Raw genomic sequence first — 13,768 nt, forward strand, 5'->3', positions numbered from 1 at the left:
TCCGGTTGTGTTAAGGGGTCTAAAAATTGTACATGGTGATTTGTAGAAATGATACTTATGTCATAATTGGGTCTAATTCAGTACCCAATTAAAACCCAATAAACATTAATGTTAATTGAGTTTAATTGTGATAAGACCCATTTAACCCAATTAATTTTTAGGTGGGTTTAGATCTTATTTAAGTGGGTGGGTTTGGACAAGCAAATGAGTTTTGGTTGATTTTGTCAATTATATAACGTGGCATATAAGTTAGTAGACAATGATGAATCCTTTTTCTGTTGTATATGCTTGATTGGAGGATTTAGCTTGTTAATTGCTCCCTAAGCAGCTGATGTATTGTGATTATCACAAACTTTTATTAAAAAAATATTAAACTTACATGCAAGATCAAGGTTTAAGAGTGGAGATTGGCTACTATTCAATGATGAGAGATGGAATTATTTATATATATATATATATATATATTTTTAATAAATTTTAGTGGAACATCGAAAAATTAAAATTTTTAATGAGTAAATATCAGGATGACTTCTGTAACATGCATGCATCTGTGGTTCTCCTTCTACGTCCAAGCTTCTATGAGCTGGACTTTCGACACATTAAAGAGCAAAAGAACTATAAAGTAACGCATGGACTCACTTTTTCTATCAAATTTCCAAAAAAATTATTGTATATAAATTTTTTCTTTTTTATTTTGGCTTACTTTTTGGCACAAATTTTCTTTAGCCTCTTAGAGTAATTATAGGTTTACATTATACTATAAATGTAAAACTTTGCACAATGTAAATTATATATATAGCCAAACTTAATTGTAGTCTAAAACTAGAACTGTTGATCAAAAATTTAAAATGATTGTGAATCTTAGAATCTAAAAAGCTATGCTTGTGGACTTGTAGTGTTTGTGTTTTTACTAATGAGTGACGAACTGATTTGGTGATTCTATGGTTGTGAAATGACTCTGTGCCTGACTGCTTGTGGTGTTTTTTTTTTTTTTTTGGCTTTTTGGACTTTCTATGACTCTATTTTTGTGACTCTCTCTTGTATTATATAGATAAGAGAGATAAAGAGAGAGAGTAGAGTTTGTAAAGATTAGAGAATATATTAGTGTAGTGTTTGACAGATATTAAAAAAAAAAAAAAAAAAAAAAAGAGGTAAAGTTAAGAAAATTTTTTGTTAGTAGTGTAGAATAAATTCATAGTATCGGTAGTGGGATTGGGTCAATGTTTGAAATATGGAGACAAGACAAAGGCAAAGACTAGAGACAAAAGAAAAAAACAAATCACATAATATAGAAAATTGTCACACTGATTTAAGAAAATAACAGTAATTCACTTGCGCCTATTATTAACTCATAATGCTAAATTAGATAAATTTATAAATTGAAAAGAAGTGAGAAATAGTGTAGAACCTTGAGAGGCATTAAAATCTTTCAGAAGTAGTGATCTTTGTTTGTTGGTAAAGAATTTCTATCCACAAGATTTCACAGATTATGACAAATAAGTGTTGGAAAATGAGCTTTATCATTTTGAGCATAATGTAGTCCAAGATCCAAAGTTCAAAAAACTGAAAATTTTATCTGAGTAGTGTCAATGGTTTGCGTCTTTTGTTTTTGTTGGTAGATGATTGTATCTTAATATATTAATTAGAAACAATAATTTTTGGGTATTTGTCTTGATTGATAGTTTATTAATAATATATGAATGCATATGTGAATTTTTTTTTTCGCTTATCTCCGGCCCCTCAGCTTGAAATCCTAGGTCCATTCCTATTGCTAGTGATCACATAATTGCATCTCCTGCACTACGTCGACAGCTGGGTAGGGGACGCACACCAAGAAAAGTTTAGTGAGAGAGTTGTTTGTATTCTATTGAATTAAAAAAATAAATAAAAAATAAACAAAAAACTCTAAAATTTACCGAGAGAGTTGTTTATATTCGTCTCTATTCTATACTTTCGCTCTGGACTTAGTGGACTCCATGGGCACAGCGCGGTGCCACACACCGGACAACACGACAATTGCTGATCTTCTCACATGCCACAGCTCCATCGGACGTTCTGCATCAGATCTGCACATCATCACGCCGTCTCTCGCCGCTCAATCTGGCAGTCTGATATTTCGCTTCTTCTCTCTCTCGCATCGCATATATTTGTTATCCCATTTGCGTCTCTGACTAGTTGAGGAGACTTTCACCTTGTCTCTCCCTCTCTAACTCTGACTAGTTCTCTCAAAGTCTGTTTGTACTTTCAGAGAGTAAGAATATGTTTGACATTGCCCTAAATTTTTTTTTTTTTTTTTTATTATTTAGTTTATTTTTGTTATTATTTATAGGTTTTGATGAACACAAGGAAATCAGTAGGCTAAATGTTTTGGGCGTTGATCTCAAGGTTACTTGGAATGTCTTAAAAAATAAATACAAAATCAGAAGAGACCGAGAAAGACCGGTCAAGAATCCTCTGATAGTAAAGTTAATATTTTTGAAATTCCAATTTGTGTGGAAAAATGTCAGAATGAATTACCTTTTCACAAATAAATGCTTATATATCACACATTTTGGGACAGTTACTTATTTAGTAATTGCCCCTATCATTGAGGAACTCGGAAGACTTAGAGATAACTTCCACAACTGCCATGACAGTTACCTTATTTGGGTTAATTTATCTTATTTGAGTTATTTTCCATAACCGCCATTGGGAACTGACCTCAATGCTCTATGCTGAGTGAAAAGCTCATCCTAAGCAAATATGGGGAAAAACATGTGAAATGCAAGAAGGTCGTCCAAGTCTTTCTTTTTCAGGACGATCTCAACGACGAACGAGCATGTCATAATGCAGCCCATATGCTTTGTTTGTCCTTTTTACCTTTGGACGACCTCAACGAACGAGTTTGGAGTTAGTGCGTTACATTACACCATCAGGTTCCATTGCACTTTTTAGTACTATTTATAGATCTTATTGTACATTTTAGTTACTTTTTAGCTTTATGTATAATATTTCAACCAAAAACGAAATTAGTTTCAGTCAAATGAGATTAGAAAGATTTTTTTTTTCCCCTAAGAAATAGAGAGTAAAGTTAATAATAGGAAATTGGTAAAGAAGGTTTTTTTTTTTTTTTTTTTTTAGAGCCAAGAAATTTGTGAAGTTGAATAGTCAGAGTGGTATGTGACAAATGTTGCTTTCATAGACTTTCACTATGACTAATCCTCTCAAATAAATCTATTTAATTTGTTATTTGTTAATAGTTAATAATTTTTTTTTTTTTTTTTGAGAAACTAATAGTTAATAAAGTGGAGACATTTTGAATGGCTTATAGTGCTGTTGTGTGGTGCTAGAGTGACTAAGCCGGTGTTAAATAATTAATATAGTGTTTGTTTTGTCTTTTACTTATTTTGTTTTTATTTTTGTGAAAGTTGTTTTGTCTTTTACTTTAAGCATGATTATATTAATACTAGTGTGGGCTGCACGTGCTTGCCTAGACATTGGTTATATTAGTTTTAAATTTTAAAAGTGTAATGGACAACTAACCAATCCCAAATAGCACTTTGATCCAATTGTATTAGCAATACATTTAGTAAAAACAAGTCCTTAAAATCCCATAATAATCGATGTTGTAAACCAATAAGACCCCATAAAAGAAGAAGAAAATAGGATTCTAGCTGATATTGATGAAATTGAAAACAGCTTGACAAAGTATAACTACCAAATATAGTTAGACACATCCACTACCAAGCACTATGTCTACCTTGTAATCGATCATAGTTGACTTTAGCCAATAGTTCTTTACAAAATCAAACAATGCATGTTTTCTAGCTAAATTCAACCATTGGAGAAACTAAGGTTTCAGATATAGCTCTATGCTAGAAGGTGATAGTATGTAATACATATTCACATTCTAATGAGTTTTTTTACATCTCTAACCTTCAATAGCACAACACTATGATTTTCTATTATTGTGAACCGCTTGATTTTATTGCACTTCATCTTCCACTCTTGTAGAAAAGCAAACCTAGTATCAAGCCAAGGAAGGGTGCTTCCACATCTAATGTGAGAGGAATCTCTTTGATCCTGCACAACCTCTTTGGTATTCTTCATAGTTCATACATCAACCTCTTTGCTACCTGTTCCAACTCCTAGATTGGTGTTAACCAAAGCAACAACCTAGAAATGGGGAAAGAATTAGAGAGTTGAAGCTTTAAAGGTTAAGAGTAATAGCGAGTTTGATTAATTCAAAAGTCAAGCAAAAAAAATTGATAAAATAAGAAATAACATTTTTTTTTCCCTATAAATGATAAAAATGCTAGATCAATCTCCATTGTGTTAGTAATGAGGTAGAGTGCAATGAACAATTTTTTGAATTAAGACACAATAATTGCTTTTGGCCTTTCGCAATGCACAAGAATCTCAATAAGATGGGAAAAGTTAAAAACAACAACAATAATAATAATTACAAAATCAGAAAGCATGACAAATCTCATATGTGAGAGCATCCCACAATTTATCATTAGCAAGGATAAGATAAGAACCTCAAGGGAAGCATCAATCTTTTCCTCTTGCAAGTTTTATAAGGATGTTAGTAGCTAATTATTCACAAAAAACTGAAAATGAGAAGCATGAAAGGGGCAGTCTTAATCAAACTAAATGTATCAATGAAAGCTCTCTTAAAGAGGGACTTGTACTACTATTGACAAGTGTCAATAAACAATAGTCCTCTAGCAGAAATCTAATTCACATATGTAGGTACATTGAGAAATGCTAGCATAAATTTTGTACATTTTCAAATTAAAAAAGATTATTAGTATCTATAATTATTCTTGCACACACAAAGATAATTACGATGCAGGCATAATAATATCAACAACTTCATTTGTTTTTCTTCATAATAATAATAAATAAATAAAGATGATCTTAAGTTTTCATTTGAATCACCATTTACCATAGTAAGAAAATAAAACTTCCTTTACATAGTAAGCATCAAAAGTCAATGTTAAGAATCACTCGTACCTAAAAGTCTGAATCAACAGAAACATATTATGCCGAGAGTCTATCACCAAATGCACAAGAAAGCAAGAACTCCTCCAACACTCCAAGTTGGTGTGATATAATTTTAATCACCAAGACGCATGCAATTTACTAAATCACCAAAAATCGTGAAAATTAATGTATGATGAGCCTACTAGCCCACATAACAAATTCACCAGAATTCCTCAATCCATTATGGCTCATTAGTTTGGTTTAGTATGTGATCTAAAGAAAAAAAAATAGTTGTAGAAAATCACAAGATCATAAACCAATGAGATAACAAGTTCGCAAAATAGGGAACACATAACATTTTAACTGAATCCTCTCACATTAAAAAGATTTTATATATTATATATTGTTTGCTGCTCTCCATTATTAAATGGACAATATATCATCAATAGTGGCGCACTTATCAAAGGAACTCATACAATTAAATCAACTAAGTTTCCGGGATAACGAGAAACAAATCCTTGAAGGGATTTCAAAGTAGCAACAAATAGCACTCAACTATTCAGAAATAAATAAAACAGAAATGACACAATTGAGTGTTTTCCTATGGCAAGCCAGAACTTTGGTAGTGGTAATAGCTCCAAAGAAATTGGAAATTTGGTAGTGTATCTCTTGACAGAATTCAGAATGAATAAACTCAACTCAAGGGATCAGAATGCATTTTTTGCTTTATCCTTTTTTGTTCTTCTTTCCATTTGAATAGATAATAGGGGTTGAATTTTTGTTCATTAAACATTTCCTAAAACATTCAAAAACATATGTTGCAGTATTTTTATAGTTGATCAATCTTGATATACCTTAAAAGGTAATAGTGATTTAAGGTTGAATTAAGAATTTATTAGGGTGGCATAGATGAAAGCTCCAAACTAACCTATTTGTGATCTCAAAACTCAACATGGTGAAGCATACTGCCAACCACCCATTTATTCTTTAAAAGCCAGTTTCAAAGTGGTCTACATCACTTAAGTTTCAATATTGCTAGGAAAAACATTCATATGGATTATAAATCCAAACATAGAGAGATATGATTATGTAGAGTGTTCCCTGTATAATAGAATGAGACAAAATAATTAGCTGAAAAAGAATACCGTGTCATCCATTTCTTGGTGGGATAATGTCAACAAAGATGGTTTAAACATGGTAAAAGCTGTTGATTCTAGTTGTTCCCCCCCCCCCCCCCCTNAAATGTTTGTTGCCTGAGCTCTTGAGCTTAGATTTGAGAGAAGGGGTGCAATCTTTGTCACCGGCAAATAGTGCAAGAAGATCTTAGATAAAGGCTGATTTTGAGTATTTAGCTTCTTTAAAGGAGATTTCTTGGAGGCAGAAATCAAAGGCTTTGTTTTTAAAAGAAGGGGATAATAATATTGGGTTTGTTCATAAGCTTGCTAATTCTCATAAATGTACAAATGCTATGAGAGGTGTGGAGGTTGAGGGTATTTTGTATAAGGATGAGTCTGTATTTCAGGATCAAGGGGTGGGTTCTTATAAGTCATTGTATCAAGAGTCTAAATCTTGGAGGCCCACTATTGATGGATTAGAGTTTGCAAATCTAGATGAAACCGATCGGCTTTCACTAGAAAGGGAATTTGAGAAGAAAGAGATCATTGCAGCCCTCCGGGGGGCTGAGGGTGATAAGGCTCTAGTCCAAATGGCTTTACTATAGCTTTCTTCCAAAAATGTTAGTGTGTACTTGAGAGGGAGATTTTGGCTTTTTTTGCAGACTTCCATAAAAAATGTATCTTTGAGAAATCTATCAATGCCACCTTTTTATGTTTGATACCCAAGAAGATTAATGCAATTAATGTTAGAGACTTTCACCCTATTAGCCTTGTGGGTAGTTTGTACAAGCTGCTATCAAAGGTTTTGGCTCATAGACTAAGTTGTGTTTTGGATAAACTTATTTCCAACACCCAGAATTCTTTTTTTAGGGGAAGACAGATTTTTTACTCTGTTCTTATCGCAAATGAATGCTTGGACAGTAGATTGAAGAGTGGTATTCTAGGTGTGATTGTTAAATTGGATATTAAGAAGGCTTATGATCATGTGAATTGGAGTGGCTTATTTTACCTTATGGAGAGGATGGGTTTTGGGGAGAAGTGGGGGAGATGGATGAAGGTGTGCATGTCTACTGTTCACTTTCCAGTGCTTATTAATGGGTCTCCAGCTGGTTTCTTTGGTAGCTCTCATGGTCTCCGCCAAGAGGATCCCTTATCTCCACTCCTTTTCTTGTTGGTAATGGAGTGTTGAGTAGGTTGTTGAAAAAGGCAAAAGAGGGAGGTTTTCTCAGTGGATTCCAAGCAAGCCCCAATTCAAGTGAAGGTTCGCATATCTCTCACCTTTTGTTTGCTGATGATATTATTCTTTTTTGTGACGCATCTAGAGAACAATTATTACATATTCGTATGGTTCTAATTTTCTTTGAAGCTTCACAGGCTTGAAAGTAAATATTGGTAATAGTGAGATTGTACCGGTTGGTGAGGTTGGCAATTTGGATGCCTTAGCTCGTATTTTATGTTGTAAGGTCAGCTGTTTGCCCATGTCTTATTTGGGTATGCCCTTGGGGGCTCATTATAAGGATTCTTCAATTTGGAACTCTATCATTGAAAGGATAGAAAAAAAAGCTCTCAAGTTGGAAGCGGTTATATTTATCAAAAAGAGGTAGATTTACTTTATTGAAGAGTACTTTATCAAGCCTCCCCACTTATTATTTATCTTTGTTTACAATTCCACAACATGTGGCGGACAAATTAGAGAGGATTCAGAGGAATTTCCTTTGGGGGAGATCCACTGATGTCTTTAATTTTCACTTGTTGCTTGGGAGAAGATTGTGTGGCCAGTGGAGGCAGGTGGTTTAGGGAAGATTGGGCTATTCAACCAAGCTTTGCTTGGGAAGTGGCTTTGCGATTTGGGAATGCGGTCACACATTTATGGAGGCAGGTTATAGCTTCCAAATATGGGGAGGCCAGTGGGGGATGATGTACTAGAGTTGTTAGAGGGACACATGGATGTAGTATGTGGAAGAATATTAGGAGCTAAGAGCTTTTTTGGTCATGTGTTGTATGCGATGGATGAGGGTTTTCATATCAGATTCTAGCATGACCCTTAGAGTAGCCCTAGTGCTTTGAAAGATTTATATCCGAAAATGTTTGTTGTTGTTGTGGATAAAGAAGCTAGGATTTCTGATATGATTGATTTTGCACCTGATGAGGGTGGCAGAAGCTAGAACTTACTTTTCTGTCATGAATTTCAAGACTGGGAGACGATGATTTTTTATGATTTCTTTATGCATATCTCATCCAAGTTACCTAGGGGGTGATGATGCCATGATATGGCAATTGAATCGTAGTGGTGTTTTTGATGTGCGCTCCTTCTATATTTCATTGTTGAAAGCTTCATCAGTATCTTTTCCTTGGAAGAGCATTTTGTGTGTTAAGATACCTATATAGGTAGCTTTTTTCTTTTGGACAACTGCTAGGGGTGAGATTCTTACAATAGACAACCTTGTTAAGGAGAATTTACCTCTTATTGATTGGTGTTGCCTATGTCAATGTGAAGAGGAAACTGTGGACCATTTATTGCTCCATTGTAAGTTTGCTCATACATTGTGGAGTAAAGTCCTTTCGTTTGGGGTCCAGTGGGTGATGCAAAGACTTTTGTTTCTCTTCCCTCTACATGGTGGAATTGGCTGGGAATTCATTCTTCAAATGTTTGGAATATGGTAAAAGCGTGTCTTGTGTAGTTAACCTAGAAGGAGCGCAACGTCTGAACTTGTGAGGAAATTGAGACTTGTAGATTGTGTGAAGTCTTTGCTACTTAGGATTTTGTTTGAGTGATCTCATATTTGGGAGTTTACGCATTGTCTTTCTTTGTTTGACTTCCTTAATTCTGTTAGTTTTTCCATTTGAATGGTTTGTATTCATTTCTGTGCAATGAGCTTACCATCATAAACTCATTGTACTTTTATTATCAATAAAGATTGTTATTACCTATAAAAATAAATAAATAAATAAAAGTGTTTCCCAAATAATAAAATAAGATAATTAGCTAATGAAGAATACCATGCCATCCATTTCTTGGTGGGATAATGTCATCAAAGATGGTTTAAACATGGTAAATGCAGATGATTCTTTTTTTTTCTTTTTTTGCCCCTGTTTTCTTTTGGCTGGGATGGTAAAACTAATAATAAAGGCACATTAAACTTTAATTAATTCCTTAAATCATAAGAAATATATAATCATTCCATATCAAATTTGACATCATAGGGCATTTTCACTTCAAGTTATATAAAAGTCTTGCAATTTTCTCTAGATATTGGTAAACTTATAAAATCTTAATCCAAAACCATGGGGTTTGTATCAAAATACATAATTTTCAAATGGGAAAAATCAAGAACAATTATCATATGCGTAGCTATATAATTGGGTACCAATTTTTCTCCCATACAAGTCCAAAAGAAAAAGAATTAGCTCATTAACAATAAAATAAGCTAATACAAATCTATTTTTTTAAGATAAAATAATTTAAGTTCAGACTCACTATAAATAAAAAACTTGAAATATCGATTACCAAAATTTCAAGGAACTAAGTTTAGAGCTCACTCAACCCAACATGAGATTTGATTCCGTCACACTGTCTCTAGTGTTAATCGTATATGAGTTTTGTCTAATTTTCCACCATTTTCATAGCTCGAAGAACAAAGCCTCCCTCATATTTTAACAAATATTTGCTTTGAGGAACGTTGTTTCACTGCACCTTTTTTAATTGAAAAGTGAGAAACTTTTTCACATCTTAAACAAAGAGATGAGCAAGGAAGAAATATAGGATAGGAAAATAAATATACCTTATAACGATAATTTGAGAAGAGAAAGAAGTACTCCATTGACATCTTAGAGATATCAATGGAGTGTTGAACATAAGGTTTTGGGTTTTGGATTTGGAGGATTCTCTGGGTTTATGGAATTCTGTGTGTACCAAAATCTTAAGGCTTTAAATATAAAAATGGAACCACACGCAAACTCTGGTTTGTATTACTCTACTATTTCTTCACAGATCAGCAATGGAACCACCGCAAAGTTGCAAGGAAGTGAAAATGAAGACAAAACTTCAGGCAAAATTCAAATACCTAAAACCAACACAGATTAAAGAAGGATATCTAAAACAAGAATGAAAAAACGCACTGAAATTTCAGAGAATTGGGTTTTGGCAAAATTCCCAGCCTTGAGTCAAAGCTTTCATCAAACATGTAAAAGGCTCATTACCAGTTTTTTGAAATCAATATCTCAGTATAAAAGTAAAATAAATAAATAAAAAAAAAGAGATAGAAATCAATCAAACTATCGAGAAATTTAGAGAGAGAAAATACCTGTCATGTACCTAGGCCACAAACCAGTTCTCTGCTTTTCCATTTCCTTCTCTCAACCTTCAAGAAACCATCACTACTATCAGGTGAAAGAAAATTGGCAATTTTGCCTCACTCAATCTCCTCTCTCTCTTGCTTGTGGCTTCATCCAGTGCGCTGTGTGCTTTTTCGAAATTTATTTTTAATGAAACAGCACCGTTTTGGCTCACCACTTGACTAAACTAAACAAAATACTGTAGCTTTACTCATTCACTCTTTTTATATATAGAAGACATAGCAAGCTTTCGCATTCAACAAATAGTGGCCCCTAGAAGGTCCAAAAATACAAATTGCAGGGCATTCAAGATATCAAAAAATATATTCTGCCATCCACAATAATCTTCCCTGAATCCCTGTCCTCCCAACTCAAACTACGGCTAAAAGAATCAAAAGTAAAATTTGTATACTGTTAATCTATCTACCATAAACTATATCCATCCACGGCAGAAACTAAAGTAGAAAACCAGAACTAACAGTCAGAGATTGCATTAACAAAAGAGAGGGTTACAAAAAATTGTCATTATGCACATCTCCCAGTACAAGCCTGAGAAAGAGAAGCCTCTATACTATCCAACTATCCAAGTTATTTGAGTTATATAAAAAGAAAGCAGAAAATAGATATTATCACAAGATGCCATCTCTCTATCAAAAAATCAATCAAAAACATGGTAGTAGCTGCTAAAGCCAAGTTGCCATCAATCACCACCAACCTGTGAAAAAGCACAAAGTACAATGCAGATGAATAGGTGTAAATCCAAATGTAAACTTCTAGAAACTGTACCACATTGTCTACAATTTCTGAGATCACATCTACTGCATGTTGCTTGTTGCTACTTACAATTAGGGATGGCCAAACCCACCCTGCACCCATTGATACTTCCTCTTCTAATCATGCGAATGCTCCTCAAGCATCCTCAGGAAGTTTGGGGTCTTTGAAATTTAAGTACTTATCAAACAAAGGCACCAGAGGACTCTAAAACAGCAAAGTCAATTCTCTTAGAAAATACAAAAAATGGTGAAGTCAATTACAATTTCATCTCTCATATATTAAGCACATACAATTTCTGTGACAACAAATTTTAAAACGTGTACTAGCCCCCCCCCCCCCCCCTCCCTCCCTTCCCAACAAAAGAATAAAGAAATTTGCAGTATCATGTCAGTGATTTCAATTTCAGCACTCAGGTGGAAAAATGTTTATATAAATCAGCACTGATTCAAACAGATGATACAAATAAATTCATCATGTTTTGTATTCAGCAGGCCCCTGGTTAGGGCCAAATTGCAATAGCTAACAGGATCTGAAATGAGCATCAGATTGAAGTAATACCTCTCTGTGTGTGTGTGTTTTGTATGGACTGAAGGGCAAACCATTCGATTTGACTGTATCTATTTTGGCATACTTGGGCTCTCTATCATATTAAGCTGGAAAGACAGCCTTTGACAATTGTATTTTCACCTAGATGATTGTATGCAGAGTTTACAAAGAACTTATGGAACCACCCCCAACCCCCAATTTATTTTCTCTCTCTCATAGATAGGGAAGCAAATATACACTAAAATCATTATATCTTTGCCAATGAGCTCCTACTCAAATGACACTGTAATGAGCTCTACCTCCAATAGAGGTAGAGTCTGATTGGTTAGATGTTTTGGGAGCTTAAAAGAGCAATTTTTAAAACTCAAAACTCTGTTTTGCAACTACTAACTCTTCGTAACTTTTTTTACAAATAACTCATTTTAACCTCAAAACGCTACATACAAACTCACCCAGTGTTGGTAGACTCTAGCCAAGTAGCCATTGCTCAAATAAGTTACTATCAGAGTTCGCAACTAATCTAATGTCTATACATATAAAACTTTGGAATTCGGAGAGATAAGAGTAAAATTACATTGATTTAGCAGAGAGAAGACAAAGCCTTTATAGAGCCTTGAACAGCAGCCTCGGCCTCATCGCGAAGCCGCTTGATCTTTTGCTTCTCCTCCATTTGCTCAGCCAACTCTTTCTCTTCCTTCTTAATAGCCAAGTGAGACTCAATGCATTGGTCCCATTCTCTTTTCCGATCAACAAGCATCACCTCTTCCCTCTTCGATTCGTCCTCGAGCTTTTTCAGCACCACTCGGATCTCCGAAACCCGACTCTTCACACAACTAACCCGCTCTCCGGCTTTCTTATACTCGGCTTCGGACCTAGCCAGCGCTTCCAGCGCATCTTTCGACCGAGCTTGAAAATCGCCGGCGTCGGATTCTTCTTCGTTTTGGTGGGTTCGGAGCTCGGTCTCTAGGGAGGAGAGTTGAGCGCGACGAGAGAGGAGATCCCTAACGGCGTCGTAGAATTCAGTGCAGTCCGGTTGAAGCCAATCCAAGGTTTCGAGAGCCCTGTTCGCCGATGCCACCATCGTTTCCACGTCCCCAGACCACGACGAAAGCTCCGAAACCAACAGCTTCTTCAACGACTCCGCCGTCTTCGCGTAGAGTTCACGCGTCGCCGGAGCGAGTTGGTTGAGATTATTGCTGTTGTTGTTGTTGTTGGAGTAGGAATTGTTTGGAAACTTCCGGAGTAGTGAGAGTGGGCCCGTATTTTCTCCGGACACGTCACCGGTGGTGGCCCCCACTGCCACTGTAACAACAACGTTGTCGTCGTTGTTGCTGTTAGTCTCCTCTTCCATCTCATCCTCAATGGTTCTTGTCATTGTCACGTCAACATCCCCCTCCCCCTCTTCGTTTTTCTCTTCCTGTTTCTGTTTCTGTTTCTTTCTCTTGTACAGATTTAATTTTGGTCTTTTTCTTCTCGTACGAGAGGGAGGAGATTTGGTTTTGGTTTTGGAATTGGAATTGGAGTTGAACCTTGCTGCTTTTGGGAGTGGTGGAGGCTTATACAAACTCTCACCTGCTTTCAGACGACCCATTGCTCCGCCGCCGGAGGAGTTTCCTTTTGAGATCTTTTTCTCTGAATAATCAAGTATTGATTTGACTTCTGAAGTAAGCGAAACCATCGCACAGTTGTTATATATTTTCCCGAGAAATTCTGGAGGCAAAATAATAATAATAATAATAAGAAGAATTTTACTAAAGTGTTCGCTCAAGCATGCCTCAATAGTTCATTTTAAGAAATTTTTTATAATAAAATGAAAAAGAGGTTAATTCTTAAAAAAGAAAAAATAAATTATATATTTAGTCATCATATTTTATATTATATTTTAATTTAATTTTTATTATTTTAATTATATAAAATTGGTCTCTAAACTTTTAGTGTCGTATTAATTTAGTACTTACTGTTATCATCCATCTCTTGGATGGAAATTGTTAGTGTGGTTAATGGCCAAAATAAAATTTAATTTCTATTGA

At 34.9% G+C, this 13,768-nt stretch overlaps 1 protein-coding gene across 3 annotated transcripts; it reads right to left on the minus strand.

Moving 5' to 3' along the window:
- Positions 1 to 9,479: 9,479 nt before the first annotated feature.
- LOC112012944 (uncharacterized) lies at positions 9,480 to 13,447 on the minus strand. 3 transcript variants are annotated; one of them, XR_010628684.1, is made up of 3 exons: positions 12,313 to 13,447; positions 9,866 to 10,444; positions 9,480 to 9,777 (listed from the first exon to the last, which is right to left on the minus strand). XR_010628684.1 is itself a non-coding variant. In XM_024045313.2 (2 exons), exon 1 carries the CDS (start codon positions 13,414 to 13,416, stop codon positions 12,319 to 12,321), a length of 1,098 nt encoding a protein of 365 aa, XP_023901081.1. In that variant the 5' UTR covers positions 13,417 to 13,446; the 3' UTR covers positions 10,880 to 11,133; positions 12,313 to 12,318. The 3 variants fall into 3 exon arrangements, 1 of the variants encoding a protein (XP_023901081.1); XR_002883048.2 differs by lacking the exons at positions 9,480 to 9,777; positions 9,866 to 10,444 and adding exons at positions 10,880 to 11,133; positions 11,262 to 11,396; XM_024045313.2 differs by lacking the exons at positions 9,480 to 9,777; positions 9,866 to 10,444 and adding an exon at positions 10,880 to 11,133 and having other exon boundaries at positions 12,313 to 13,446.
- Between the last annotated feature and the right edge of the window lie 321 nt (positions 13,448 to 13,768).

The sequence above is a fragment of the Quercus suber genome, unplaced genomic scaffold (assembly GCF_002906115.3).
Source record: "Quercus suber isolate HL8 unplaced genomic scaffold, Cork oak 2.0 scaffold_61, whole genome shotgun sequence".
Taxonomy (NCBI): domain Eukaryota; kingdom Viridiplantae; phylum Streptophyta; class Magnoliopsida; order Fagales; family Fagaceae; genus Quercus; species Quercus suber.

Excerpts from the sequence above, each read along its gene's own strand:
- LOC112012944 (XM_024045313.2), bottom strand. The coding sequence starts at position 13,416 with ATGGTTTCGCTTACTTCAGAAGTCAAATCAATACTTGATTATTCAGAG.